General features: G+C 40.4%; 1 protein-coding gene across 20 annotated transcripts in view; it reads left to right on the forward strand.

Moving 5' to 3' along the window:
* The window catches only part of CACNA1D (calcium voltage-gated channel subunit alpha1 D), a 304061-nt gene that overhangs the window by 167018 nt on the left and 121554 nt on the right, over positions 1-15489 (forward strand). For 13 of the 20 annotated variants that reach the window (XM_045493195.1, XM_045493194.1, XM_045493180.1 and 10 more), the window contains exon 8: positions 198-301. In XM_045493195.1, the coding sequence (XP_045349151.1) occupies positions 198-301 (104 nt within the window). Of the gene's footprint in view, positions 1-197; positions 302-846; positions 951-15489 lie in introns of all 20 variants that reach the window. The other 7 variants (XM_045493181.1, XM_045493187.1, XM_045493196.1 and 4 more) reach the window with 1 other exon arrangement.

Consider the following 15489-nt stretch of genomic DNA (forward strand, 5'->3'; position numbering starts at 1 on the left):
ACACTTTGTGTGTGTGCGCGTGTATGTGCGTGTGTGTGGGGAATATATAGTGAATGCGACTTGGCTACTGTTGTCTCTGATTCAAATCTAAGTAAATGTTTAATTCAATGCATAGAATGCTGTCTCTAATGTGACCCTCGCTCTTTATTAGATTCTCTTATTAACCTGCTCCTATGAGACTATCTTATTTCTTGCAGATGAATGATGCTATGGGATTTGAATTGCCCTGGGTGTATTTTGTCAGTCTCGTCATCTTTGGGTCATTTTTCGTACTAAATCTTGTACTTGGTGTATTGAGCGGGTAAGCTACACCTCTTTCATCTTGAAAGCAGAGTCCTAAGGATGGTTGCCAAGACCACACAGGTTTTGCTAGATGGGGGCAGCTGGGTAGGTGCCAAACACATTCTGTGTCCTCTGAGATGCTTTCTCTTCTGCTGAGGCTTCCCAAACCAAGATGCTTCCTGGAACCTCACCAGCCTTTATGAAAGAAAGCTATGGAATGGTTATTGACCAGAAATTAATCAGCATTGTTGCTTGGGATTTAAATAGATTCCATTGCCTGCCCTTTGTCTGTCCTAAAATGAGATACACTCATAATTGCTTTATTGGTCTGGATCCAAATATGCAGATTAATTGGTACAAAACAGTAGCTAAATGAACTGGTCCTGGCCGACTTTTGGTGAGCCATATTTGTAGATTTCAGCAGCACAATTTGTCCTTACCTGAAAACACAAAATAGAGCGAGTCTTCACTCAAAGCCCTGAGTGGTCTGGTCTGGCAGCTCTTCCTGGGGCTCCGCTCTTTAGTAAATGGATAACTGATAACTGATCTCCTTACATTTTACAGGTAAATGATGCAATAGGATGGGAATGGCCATGGGTGTATTTTGTTAGTCTGATCATCCTTGGCTCATTTTTCGTCCTTAACCTGGTTCTTGGTGTCCTTAGTGGGTAAGCAGTCAGATCCATGTTGCACACTCTGCTGGTGCCACGTGTGGGGCAGCTCTACATGTCCCCCCAGCTGCTCCCCGCAGCTTCTCTGCATGTGTGTGGACTCTGACGTGCCTTCTGTGTGTTGCTTTTGGATTGAACTGTGATTCTCTCTGCCTGTATCTTGTCTGTGAGGTTCTGTGTTTCTGATGCTTGCCAAACATTATTAATTTAATGAAAACAGTTCCCTGAAGCCAGGTGCATTAGTACGTCCATGTGCAGACGTGGATTGCAAGTGAGTAAAAGGAGTCCCAGCCTTGGTCTCCCCCAGGAAAGGCCCTTTGTCTTTCGTGGCTTTATTCCCATTTAGTACATAACCTAGCATTTTTGAGTCACCCATGGTGTGTCTTGAATATTTCCAGGGTGTTTCAGATTTTATTGAGTAGGAGGAATAAACCTAGATTCACACATAAACCCTGAACAATTTCAAAAATCCTACATCCTTCAAGTCATTTATTTGCTTGGTTGTCTGCTACTGTCACTATGAGAACTATCCCTCTAATTCATGATTGGTCTTAACTTGTGGAATCTTTAATGCAGAGTAATGACCAGCTTTTACAAATACACTTCCTATGGGGCTTATAGTCCCTACCACTCGGTCACCATTTTTGAAATTTCAGTTTGCTGCCCCCACTTAGTGGATGACTTCCCATGGAGAGGAGTCTCTGTAGAGAGTGGAGGCTGGCTCTGGAAGGGGATCCTGGTATTCCTGGGCTCTGCCCTGCCCATACTTGGAGACGCTGTCTGAAGCCCCTCGGGTGACTCTGTATCCTCCCCACCTACAGACACCCAGAAAGGGGAGCACCCCTAGAAGGGAGAAGGGGCTGTCTGGGCTCTCCCAGAAGCTGCTTCTGAACATAACTGCTGCTGGGGGCTGGGGGTGCCCATCTCCCCCCGGAAGAGCCTTTGTTACCCACTGCACTCACACATCCTCAGGAAATACTTGAGGTGGTACACTTGATCCCACATGAGTGTATCCTCACCTGTTTTATCTTCTTCTTCCCAAGCCTGTGTCTCGGGTGGGGGGCGGGGGGTGCGATGCCTTTGTGGACTGCTGAGTCCCTGAGGAATCCTGTGTTGCATCTCTCTGAACACTGCCTTTTCCAGAGCAGGGCTCACAGCTTGTCCTTCACCTCTGCTTCCTTTCCTCATCTACCCTCTAAACTGCCCTGCCTGTCTTCAGGGGATAATATATGTGGTCAGTTTTACACCATGGATGCACGCTGTGGCGGCAGGACCCCCTCAAGAGATGGCCCGGTGAGGGGAGTGGGGACTGGGTCGGGTTGAGGGTATGACAGCATCATCCACTCCCAGCAAAGCTTCCTTCTGTCTACCGATGAATGGCCCTGCAAGCCCTTGTTTTAAAGTTTGAACACTTTAAAAGTGCTTTCATCCTGATGAGTCTCTGTGGACTCAGGTTAGCATTGGGCTTAGAAGGGTGGAATTTATCCCTGGAGAAACAGCACAGCTCTGGTTTTGCATCAGGAACAGCCCACACAGGGTTAACAGCAACTCCGTGCTGCAGTCCTTGGCGCCCCACGTCTCCCAAGTTCAACCAAACTGACTGAGGCCATGGAAACGACTAATTTTAACAGTGCCAGTGACATGCCTTATCTCTGAGCTTCCTGGAGCAGGAGCCATCGCCCAGCTGTGATGAAGCAGCTCAAAACAGGGGGGGGGGGGAAGGGGGGGAGGAAAAGATGGGAGGAGGGGCTCCTTATTATAATGGTGGGCATTAAATGTTGACCCCTATGGAGAATAAAAACAGTACACGCTCATGGAACAACCAGGTTACTGGGATATATTCTAAGGAAAACAATAAGTAATTTTAAAACATTTTTGTATCGAAGCAAAACTACATCCCTTCTGAAGGAGAATGCAATGGCATGTGAATTTTTAAAATCCAAGACTTCCCAGTGATTTCCACAGTCCCTTCATGCTGTTCCCCAGCTCCTAAGGGCCGCACACTGAGGGGTCTGCAGCATGAGGCCACTCTGGAAGGTAGTGTGGAGAGGTACTCGGTGTAAAGTGAGAACTGAGGCTGCAGGGGAGAGCCTTTAGCCATGCTCGCGAGTTTGCCTAGCATTTCCTGCTGAGCCAGAGGCTAGGCAAGCCAGGTGTCTAAGACACAGAGGCTCTGGGCTCAGGCTTCCATTGTCTGGTGGGCAGACTGTCGTCAAGCAGCGCAGGATGGCAGAGCTGGAGCAGGGGTGTAGACCAAGGGGCCGTGAAGACTGCATGTCTGTGAACTGGCTCTTGAAAGGCGATAAGGCGTCTGCGGGGGAAGACCAATGATGACGGACATGCTCCCACCTCCCCAACAATTCCCCACTCCTCTGCCCAGCGACTCCCCCTTGACTGGTCCCCAAAGCAACAAAATCAAAAATCAAAAAATCAAAAAATCAAAAGAAGTCATTCGTATGCATTTTCTTGTGAAATTTTTAAAAATTTGCTTCAACCTTAGAGTTCTTCACAATTTTTTTTTTTTTAGGAAACGCTAATGGGATCACAAAACCAGAGGGATGTAAATATTAAAAGCAAGATGACTTCCATTGCATAGCCCCTTAGGGACCACCAGACCAGCACACATGTAATCCTTAAAGCACTGAATTAAAAGCCTCCCTTTTTAGAAACTTAAGACCATGCTATTGCCTTCTGGTGAAGGATCGCTAAATGATGCTTGTGTGTCTTTAAGTCTGTTAACTACTTGGAAATACTTGTTTCTGCTACTTGGCTTTTTCTTTTTTCATGTGGCCATGCCATCCTATTGTGTTCGTGAACTGATTTTAATCTGCACACCCGATCTGGTGTTGGTACATTTGTAAAGCATTCTAAGCTTTGGAAAAATCTTTGGTTTTACAACAGCTCCTTTTCTCAAGGTGAGTATGAAGTTTATGAACTGTACACCCTGTGTAACCAAGCGTGAACACAGATGAAGACTTTGCTCTCTGATGATAGTGTTCTATGGGGGGTTGGGGCAGGGGAGCCAGGAATGTCTCTAGCTCATGTTGCAATTTTACATGAAGTTGTCACTGCGGAGATGGTCCCGTTATGACCAGGGATTGAAAAGAATGTCTCATGTAAGTCTATAAGTCAGGCAGATTATGTCTCTTCTCATGATGGTTTTTTTTTTTGTTTGTATGTTTGTTTTAGAAGATTGGTGATTTTTTTTTTTTTTACTTTTAAAATTGTTCATTTAACTTCTTGTCCTTTTTGAGGTTTTTGTCAGTAAACAGGCAAAATAAGAGGACTATTGGTGTTCCAGTGCTTTGTTTCTTTAGAATCCCTGCCAGATTCTCAGGGGGAAGAATGGTGGTCCCGGGCTGTGGGTTCACCTCTTCCCCTGCAAGACCCACCTGATGCCAGGCATACCTGTGGTACGGCCCCCAAGGTGTATTTCAGGCCCCCAAGAAGAGATTGGTAGATGAGAAGACCTGGGTTCTGGTCCTGCCATTGTCACACACCAACTCTGGGGACTTTACTTGTAACCCTGAGCTTCCATCTCTTTGTCCCTCAAATACGGATGGTCCCATCCTGCAGCTTTCCCTATAGGGTGACTGGTTTTATATCTGGTAATGAATGTGGAAGTTAAGGATTTTACTCATTGAATGTGTCTTCATCCTAAATCCATGGACCTAAATCCTAGTCCCCTTTCTGGGTGAAGCGGGAATAGACACAGGGGCTCTTTGGAAATTAAAGTGTACCATTTTCTGGATTTCCCATAAAGTGACCAAGAGAAATGAGCTTTGTATACACATTAATTCTGTACTCTGCGCCCCCTCAAACGGAAGCCTTGGAGGTTCTTTGTCAGCTAATTTTGCAGTTCCACATGGTTGTGACTCAAGTTCTCTCTGACAGTGATTTTTTTTTTTTCACAAATTTGGGGGCATGGTATTTCTGTAGCATCGTAGTTAATCCCACTGGCTTTAGAGTTAGATAGCCAAGACTTGATTCTTTGCTTTACCTTTTACCAACTGTGAGATTTGGGACAAATTACTTATCTATTTGAGCCTCACTTTCCTGGTCTGTGCAATGGAGTTAATAATACCAACCACATTTTGTTGCTCGAGGATTCAGGGAGCTAGAGCGTAGCATACTTGCTCTTTGTTACTGTGGTGGCTTGAGTGAGAGTATATAAAATGTGATTTGATGCAAGAAAAATCTAATCAACCCAGCCCTTTTAAACTAATAATAATTGACGAAGATTGGCTTGCTTCAGTGGAAAGTCAAAGTTCTAGAATATTTTTAAGTGTTTTATTGCATACACACGTGTATATATAATGACATAAGCCAATGATTACTGAAGGATATTATTACATAAACCACCTCCTGGGTCTGCTTTAAGGAACAGATTAAAATCATTTTTAACTCGTCTATGAATTCAAAGCTTTGGTTTTGTCAACATCTTAGGGAAAATATTTGAAACACTTTCTTAAACAGGCTTTGTCTGTTAGAATATTCTTTGTAAATTAGGTTTTGTGACCTAAGATTGAATGTAAACCCAGCCCACATCTGTACATTCAAAGTCCTTTATCTCTAAATTAATCTGTGTTCTTTGTGTCCCAATAAGTTTCAGTTTACCAGATCACAGGTATCTTTTTAAATCACTGATCCAATTTTATATTACTAGAGGCCTGTTTATCTTAACTTCAGAAGTTTTGAGGGAATATGGATGAGGATGAGGTGAAACATTGTAGAAAAGCAAGGGCCATTTTCTTTCTTATATATTAAATATAATATATTGTCAAATTGGTTTCCATACAACACCCAGTGCTCATCCCAATAGGTGCCCTCTTCACTGCCCATCACCCACTTTCCCCTCTCCGTTTTCTTTTTTTTTTTTCAATATATGAAATTTATTGTCAAATTGGTTTCCATACAACACCCAGTGCTCATCCCAACAGGTGCCCTCCTCAATATCCATCACCCACCCTCCCCTCCCTCCCACCCCCCATCAGCCCTCAGTTTGTTCTCAGTTTTTAAGAGTTTCTTATGCTTTGGCTCTCTCCCACTCTAACCTCTTTTTTTTTTCCTTCCCCTCCCCCATGGTCTTCTGTTAAGTTTCTCAGGATCCACATAAGAGTGAACACATATGGTATCTGTCTTTCTGTGTATGGCTTATTTCACTTAGCATAACACTCTCCAGTTCCATCCACGTTGCAACAAAGGGCCATATTTCATTCTTTCTCATTGCCACGTAGTACTCCATTGTGTATATAAACCACAATTTCTTTATCCATTCATCAGTTGATGGACATTTAGGCTCTTTCCATAATTTGGCTATTGTTGAGAGTGCTGCTATAAACATTTCCCCTCTCCATTTTCAAACCAATGGATCATTCTGAGTTTTACCATTGAGGTCTTTCCATCCCATTCTAGTTCCATCGAATCGCAGGGTCTACACAAAGACTCAGGCATGGCTATTTTACTAAGAAATAGCAGTATAAAGAGAATGGGGAGGGAGAGGTAGTGGTAGTGGTGAAGTATGAACTGTGTTATATCAAGATTTTGCGGAATAGGATCAGGTTTGGGGCACCATCATTTGCACCCTAGTCCATTTGAATTCATACTGTCATGAGCCATGGTAGGTCAGAGATTGCCTCTGATTTCCTCCCCTTGAATGTTGGCTCAGGAGACAAAACATAGCAGGGAGATGATAGTTGTATCACTTGTGAATATTTTCTAAGTGGAGACATAACCTGTTGGAATAGGCATAAATATATAAATTATTCATGACTGGGATTAAATTTTGCTCTCATTCAACACTTCACCAGCATCTGCTGATTGAAAATGAACACTAGAATTTCTTCTATACATACTCCTCTGGTATACTCATCTTAGAAGAGTAGTTGGGTTGCTTATAGCCTTGAAGGGGTGTTGTTAGGTAATGGGATAACGGGGCTGCCAGTATGATTGGGTGCCACTATGTCACAGACCCAAGTTGTACTGAGTTCAAGGATTAATTTCATATCTTGACTGGCAGACTGAGAAGGCACATAGAAGTCTAATCTAGAAATGAAAAAGAGGGTACGGGGTTTTCGGTAGATCATACGATTTAAAAAAAAAATAGATTTTTCTTTGTGTAATTAGTGATGATGAGGATCATGCTGCCAGAACTCCAGACAGAGGCATCTTTAATGATCACTTGTAGCAAAATAATGCTCACATAATTTAGCTGGGTTTGTCTTTGGTTTGAGTAGGCTAATATGTGAAAGATGTGTCCACACAGTTGGAGGATGTTTCTTTTCTTGAACATGGAAGTAACCTGAGTGAGGTCAAAGGTTGAGGGAAAGATCCATGGCTCTTTAGTAACTTCACCTGGTTTGGCTTTGGTAGAACAAGGGATTAAACCCCACTTTGGCTTTGAATGGAAGAATGCTAAATTTCCTTTTACTGATGAAGAACCAAGTTCAACATTAATATATACGTTTAAACACTGAACTTTCTTGTTGCAGAGTTAAAAGGCTGTCGGGGGTAGCTGGCAGCAGCATCCTGGTGCTGTTGGTACCATGGTACCTGAAGTGCACAGGCTGGTAGCCACACCTGACATTAACAAGTGAGTGGTAACCTCTCTGGCGCTGGCTCGCAGCTACTGTTTCCATAGAAATGGCTGTTGGGATCGGTGGAAACGAGGTAAGTGAAAGTTTTCGCTGATCCTTGTTTCCATCAAGCTGACGTCTGTTTCCCTGGCAACAGCGGTGGACAGCAGCCAGGCACTAGCAACAGATTCAGTAGAGCTCTCTTGCTTGTCAGCTGTGGCTATCATCTGTTCCTGACTGAGTTCCTTTTTTCATAAGGCATAGCAAAGGCCTCTGAGGACCAGGGGGGCACCTCTGGCCACGTGTGCCCTCCTGGGCACCCATTTTGCCGTTGGAGAGCTCTGTGTGAAGCAGCAGCTGCTCCCGCCGCTGTCTTCCCTCCACCACCCTCTGGGTGGTTGATGTACAGCCCAGGAGAAGGGGAGACGTAGTTGCAGGCATCGGTGTTGCAGGGTAGGGCTATTTAGTCTGTTGATTCCAAGTCCTGGGGGGAGAGAATTCATTACAGTACTTTCGTACACAGACCCAGCTCTTCATAAACTTGCTGGTAACTTAATGGTCAAAATTAAAGCCATAATTTTCCTGTGCTCCCCTTTCGATTGGAGGCATTAATAATTGCTATCCCTTTTACAATGAGAGGGATGTTTATGAATGTAATCATTTGACTTCTTGGGAGAAACATATTGATGATTGCTCCTAAGAAGCTACCGTCAACCTTATGTCTTTTTTTTTTTTTTTTCCATTCCGTGTCATATTCTTGGGCAGGCTGGTAAAACTGCTTACAGAGATCAAGTGTTGGTAGAGCTGGGCAGCTCAGCATGCAAAGACCAGTATGTTCATAGTACAGGGAGCTCTTCTTTATTAAAGTTCAGCCGTTGTTCCTTTCTTGGAGTTTCATTTTAATATTTCAGCAGATGTATCCTGCCTCACGAGTCCGCTTTCCCAGGTCCCACAAAGTGGAGGGGAGCAGTGATTATTGCCCTGGCGTGGGAGATGAGAGCACGTGGGTAGAGGGATGGAGCGAGATATTGAGCAGTGTCTGGTTTTAAACCCTTAAAGGTGTCATTAAAAAGTTTTCCCTCTGAAACAAAACAAGACTGATATTCAGAGCTGTATCTCTGAGAATCAAATGAAGGTATGGGTCCACAGTGTTATAAGAATTTAGACTGTCTAGAAGAGCACAGAAAAATTGTGGGTTTCCTGTCTCTGGAGGGCTTTCTGAATGACTGTGTGCCTCACCAGTCTGGACTAGGAAAATATGCCTGGAGGCAGTATTGAGGGCGACCCTGTACCACTTGGTTGGGTTCAATATAACAGACTAATAAGAAGCAGAAAATCCTGCTAGATACTTTTCTTCTCTTTCTGAGATTTGTTAAGAAAAAAAAATGACTTATTTCATGCATACCTCTGGTAGGAGATATATTTGCCAAGCACCTACTAGGCACTGGGTTTCTAACAATGAGACAAAGCAGAGTTTTTGTCTTTATGAAGCTTCTTTTATCTAATGGAGGAGACAAAGATTATAGTTATAAACTTCTGTAAATTCTTTGAAAGAAAGGTAGGTAGTGCTGTGAGTATTGAAAGGATAGAGCTGACATCTAGGGGCTGAGGCAGAGAAGAATGAATGAGTCGCCATCATATCCAGGCAAGATGGGGAGGGAGGCTGGGGGAGGGCATTCTAGACAAAGGAAAAGTTATGCAAGGCCCTGCAGTAGGAAGCAGCAGAGGATGTTGGAGTAACTGAGCAAACCAGGGTGTCAGGCACCCAGGGAACAGGGAGAGGAGGGTGGAAAAAAGAAGACTGATCAGCAAGACCCGGATCAGTAAATGTCGTTCTAGGTCATGTCACAGATTTTGGTCATTAGCTGAAGGGTAAAGGAACCACTGATGAATTTTAAGCAGGATGTATGTGACTATATGGGTTTTATGAAAATTATTCTGTGTTATGATGTCTTCACCTTACCTTCAAATGCGTCAAAAAAAATAAGATGACTTTGTGAATGGGTAGAAGGATGATAAAGTGATAGACGATAGGTGATAGAGAAAATGTAGGAAATGTTAATTGTGAAATTTAGGTGGTAGGCATACGGATGTTCCCTGCATAATTCTTTCTACTTCTATGAAAATTTGAAAATTTTCGTGGCAAAATGGAAAAATTTGCATAGAGAAATCACTCTGGCTGCCACAGTATGAATGGATATGAGGAGACCAATTTCAGACTTTAAAATCTGCTTCCAGCCACAACATAGTAACAGTTCCAGAGTGGACCTTTTACCATAAACGGCTGTAAAACTGGCCAAGATATATGAAGCAGTTTTTTTTTTCCCCAGACAATAGAAATAGGCAGCACAGGCTTAGGATCCCTAAGAGAAGGGAAACACATGAAGTAAAGCCCCACAACTGTCCTGGCCCTCTGCCTGGAGACACTTTCAGAATTGTGGCACGGGGAGGCAGAGCCCAGCAGAGAACAGCAGTCTATTTGCTGAAGAGGCAAAGAGCAGAGTGCAGGCTGCTGAGACAGCTGGAGTTTTCAGGGCAGAGTACTGGAGAGGGGTGCAGAGAAGGGGCTCCAGAAATCTAACCAGGGATTCTCTTAAATCCTTGATTATAAACTAAGCTGCTGTGTGCCAGGCGAGACTATCGAGGCATGGTGGAGAACAGCTGTTTAGAAAGCTGTGAGCTGCTGGAAACCTCCGATGCTGGGAAACAGAGTTCTGACCAGTTGGATGGGACTGACCTTGATGAATACATTGGACATTCAGTTGAGACTTCAGATAAGCTAGGCCTTGAAAGGGGGGCTACTTTACTACTACAGTAAGAGCTACTCTAGACCTGCCTTAACAGAGCTTAAAAACAAGCCTCAAAAGGTTCAGGTTAAGTGGCCAATTAATTAAATGCCTGCCAAAACAAAAGTCAACACCTATTACAGGAAGACACCAAAATCCAGATGTTCTCCCAAATGTTTCTCCACATCATTAATGATCACAGGATATGAAAAGATGCAGGAAAACATCCATAATCAAGGGGGGGCGGGGAGTCAGTGGAAACAAATTGAGAGATGACAGCAGTGCTGCAGTTAGGAGTCAAAGACTTTGAAATTGCTACTATAAACCTGTGTAAAGAATGGAAGGAAAGGATGGATATATTAAAGAAACAGATGGCAAATCTTAGCAGAGAAATTGAGGCAATACAATATCTGGAATAAATAGCAGATGGAACACTGGAAGAGAAAAAAGATCAATGAAGTCTTAGGACAATAATAATCTGATATGTGTGGAACTTGAGTCCCAGAAGTAAAGGAGAGATTGGAGAGGAAAACAATTTTTAAAGAAACAATGGCTGAAATGTTGCAATTTTTTTTGAAAACTATAAATTCAAAGTCCAGGATGCTTTATTAACCCTAGGCAGTAGAAACATGAGGAGAAGCACATCTAGACACATCAAATTCAAATTGCTGAGAATAAAAACTAGAGTATTTGAAAAGAAGCCAGAAAGGAAAGGCAATTATATGCAGGGGGATAGTAAGATCATACACTGATTTATTTTCAAAATAATGTAAGCCATAGAACAATGGAATGGCATCTTGCAAGAGCTGAAAGAAAAAAAAACCAGAATTCTGTATTCAGCAAAACATTCTTCAAAAAAGTTAAGATGAATTAAATCTTCAGAGAGGATTGGTCACTAGCAAATCTATACTGCAGGAAGTGTTAAAGGAAGTTCCTCAGGCTAAAGAAAATAATACCAGATTAAAAATATATATACATAAAAAAAGGAATACCAAAAATGGTAAACATGAATAGAGAATTTTCCTCATTTCTAAATTTCTTTAAAAGATGATGAAAATAATAACAGTTCTATGGGGACTATAATTGTAAAAAAAAAAAAAAACCCTATATGACAACAATAGCACAAAAGATAGAATTAAATGGAACTTTACTATTGTAATGTTCTTGCATTATATGTGAAGCAATATACTATAAATTCATGCTGGACTGTAGTAAGTTAAGGATGCATATGTGAATCTCTAGAGCAATGGTTTAAAAAATAAAGTGTTATCTTAAAAGCCAGAAGAAGAGATAAAATGGAATCATAAAAAGTAGTCATATTTAGGTATTCAAAATAAGGCAGGAAAGGAACAAAGAACACATGGGATGAACAAAAAACCAATAGCAAGATGGTAGGCATAAATCCAGCCACATCAGTAATTGCGTTGAATGCAAATGGACACATTTTAATTAAAAGACAAATTGTTAGACTGCATAAAAATGCAAGATGCTATAAATTTAAAGACACAGATTAAAAACAAAAAAAAATCGTGGTAACTATATTAATATCACATAAAAGGAATGTCAATAAAAGGAGTAGTTCCAGAGATAGAGGTGTCTCATAAAGGGATCAATTCATCAAGAAGACATGATGATTCCAAATGTGTTGCCACCTAATAAGACTTAAAATACATGAAGGAAAAGCTGTAAAAATTAAGTGGAGAAACTGATAAAACCACAAACATCGATGAAAGTTCTTATACTCCCCTTTTGATAATTGATAGAGCAAGGAGATCAAAAACACTAAAAATAGATAATATCTAAACACTATCAACCAAATTGAGAGAATTGATAATTATAGAACACTATATCCAGTAACTACAGAATACACATTCTGTTCAAAAGCACAGGGGACATTAACCAAGGTAGACCACATATGGGCAGTAAAAGTATCACTCAATCTCACAAGATTGAAATCTTAGAAGTGTGTTTTTTTCTAACAGCAATAAATGTGAAGTAGAAGTCAATCACAAGCTGTCTAGACGGTTCTCCAAATATTTGGAAATTAAATAACTCTAACTTACAATTCAAGGAGAAGTATTACAATAAATATTATAAAATATTTTAACCTAAATAACGAAAATACAACATGCCAGAATTTACCTTGTCCACCTAAAGGAGTGCTAGGAGGGAAAGTTATAGCTTCAAACCTTATGTTACTAAAGAAGAAAGGTTTAAATTCAATGAGCTACATTATTATCTAGAAAAAGAAGAGCAAAAATTTGCCCAACGTAAGTGGAAAATAAATAATGAATAACAGAAGTCAATAAAATAGGAAACACAATACACAATAGAATACTACGTGGCAATGAGAAAGAATGAGATATGGCCTTTTGTAGCAATGTGGATGGAACTGGAGAGTGTTATGCTAAGTGAAATAAGTCATACAGAGAAAGACAGATACCATATGTTTTCACTCTTATGGATCCTGAGAAACTTAACAGAAGACCATGGAGGAGGGGAAGGGAAAAACGAAAAAAGAGAGGGAGGGAGCCAAACCATAAGAGACTCTTAAAAACTGAGAATAAACTGAGGGTTCATGGTGGGGTGGGAGGGAGGGGAAAGTGGGTGATGGGCATTGAGGAGGGCACCTATTGGGATGAGCACTGGGTGTTGTATGGAAACCATTTGACAATAAATTTCATATTAAAACATTAATTAAAAAAAAACAAAGACAGGGGCGCCTGGGTGGCTCAGTCGGTTAAGCATCCGACTTCGGCTCAGGTCATGATCTCGCGGCTTGTGAGTTCGAGCCCCGCGTCGGGCTCTGTGCTGACGGCTCGGAGCCTGGAGCCTGCTTCCGATTCTGTGTCTCCCTCTCTCTCTTCCCCTCCCCTGCTCACACTCTGTCTCTCTCTCTCTCCTTCAAAAATAAATAAACATTAAAAAAAAAAAAAAAACAAAGACAAAAGTGGACTCTCTGAAAAGCTTACTAAAATCAATAAATCCCTAGCAAGGCTAATCAAAACAGAAAAAGTAAATTATAAATTATCAGTATTAGAAATAAAAGAGGGACATCAACACAGACATTAAAACAATAGCAAGAGAATAGGGTAAAACATAGGAGAAATGGGCACATTCTTTGAAAAACATAGCTTATCAGAACTGATTTGAAGTAAAAAACCAAGGAGCCCTATATTTGCTTTTTAAATGGAATTCAAAATCACAAACCTTCTCTCTCAAAGATAACTAGAGGACTTGATCCCAAAAGTGAATTTTTTAAACAACTTACAAAGAAATAATGCTACTCCTAGGAAAAACTTTTGTAGATAACTGATTGAGTGAACATTTTCCAAATCATTTTATGAAGCCAGAATAACCTCAATACCAAAACTAAAGAGACCTAATAATAACATCTTTCACTAATAGGACATAAAAATTCTCAAATATTAGCAAATTTAATCTAGCAATAGGAAAGGAACAATACTTCAAGACCAAGTGGGGTTTATACGAAAAATAAAAGTTGGTTCACTGTTGGAAACAATGTAATTTAACATATGAACCAAATGAAGGAGAAAAATTACATGATAATCTCAGTAAATATAGAAAATGACACTGACAGTGTTCTATAACCATAATAAAAACTGGGCAAACTGGGAATATATGGTAACTTCCTCAATCTGAAAAAGGTCACCTACAAAAAAACAAAAAAACTAAAAAAAAAAAAAAGAAAAAAAAAAAGAAAAAAAAAAAGGGGTGCTTGGGTGGCGCAGTCGGTTAAGCGTCCGACTTCAGCCAGGTCACGATCTCGCGGTCCGTGAGTTCGAGCCCCGCGTCAGGCTCTGGGCTGATGGCTCAGTGCCTGGAGCCTGTTTCCGATTCTGTGTCTCCCTCTCTCTCTGCCCCTCCCCCGTTCATGCTCTGTCTCTCTCTGTCCCAAAAATAAAATAAACGTTGAAAAAAAAACAAAAAAACAAAAAAACTAAAACTAAAACCTCACAAAACTATAACTATCTTTAATGGTGAAAGACCGAATGCTTTTTTCCCTAAGATTAGAAACAAGGTAATCATTCCTCTCTTACTGCTTTTATTCAACATTGTACTGGAAGTACTGGCTAGTGCATTAAGGCAAGAAAAAGAAAAGGCAGAATGATTAGAAAGCAAAAACTCATTTCTATTCACAAAGTGACCAAAGACCTGTTAGAATTAATAAGTGAATGTAGCAAGGTCACAGGATACAAGGTCAGTATACAAAAATTAATTTTATTCCTGTATAGAAGCTGCAAGCATGTGGAAACTGAAATTTGATAACATATTTATAATAGCATCAACAAATTAGAATACTTAGGAATAAAAATAAAGAAAGATATGGAAGATCCATACACTGAAGATTACAAAACACTGATTAATACAATTAAAACTGGTCTAAATAAATGACGATGTCTTATCATTGATTTGAAGACACAATATTGTTAATATGTCCATTTTCCTCCAATTTTCTGTGTATTCAATGGCATCTCATTCATAAAAATTAATAGTTTTCTTTTTAGAAACTGACAAGCTGATTCCAAAATTCACATATAATTGCAGATTACCAAATAATAACCAAAACAATCTTGACAAAGAACAAAGTTGAAGGACTTACACTGCCTGGTTTTAAGACTTACCAAAATGCAAAGTAAATATAGTGTCGTTTTGGTATAAAGGTAGATATGTAGAATAATTGAATGGAATAGAAAATCCAGAAATATATAGGGTCAATTGGTTTTTTACAAAGGTGCTAAATAATGCAGTGGACAAAAGATGATTTTTTAAGTTAAAAAAAAAAAAAAAAAAGACACCATGACCCTTAGGTCACACCAGACACAAACACTGACTTGAAATGGACCATAGATCTAATTAAACAGCTAAAAATATAAATTTTCAGATGATTTTTTTGTCTTAAGAAACAAGAAATTGAGAGAGTTTCCACACACTGGGGGAAATATTTTCTCTCTGGATAGATAGATAATCTGAAAGAGCTGTAGCTAGAATATGCAAAGAACTCTTAACAGCTACAAATATAACCCAATTAAAGATTGGCAAAAGACTTGAACAAATACTTTGTAAAAGAATATACAAAAACAGCCAATGTGCATGTAAAGATTTCAATATCATCAGCCACCTGGGAAGTGCAAGCTAAACTGCAATGAAATA

The sequence above is a fragment of the Leopardus geoffroyi genome, chromosome A2 (genome assembly GCF_018350155.1).
Source record: "Leopardus geoffroyi isolate Oge1 chromosome A2, O.geoffroyi_Oge1_pat1.0, whole genome shotgun sequence".
NCBI classification, from domain to species: Eukaryota; Metazoa; Chordata; class Mammalia; order Carnivora; family Felidae; genus Leopardus; species Leopardus geoffroyi.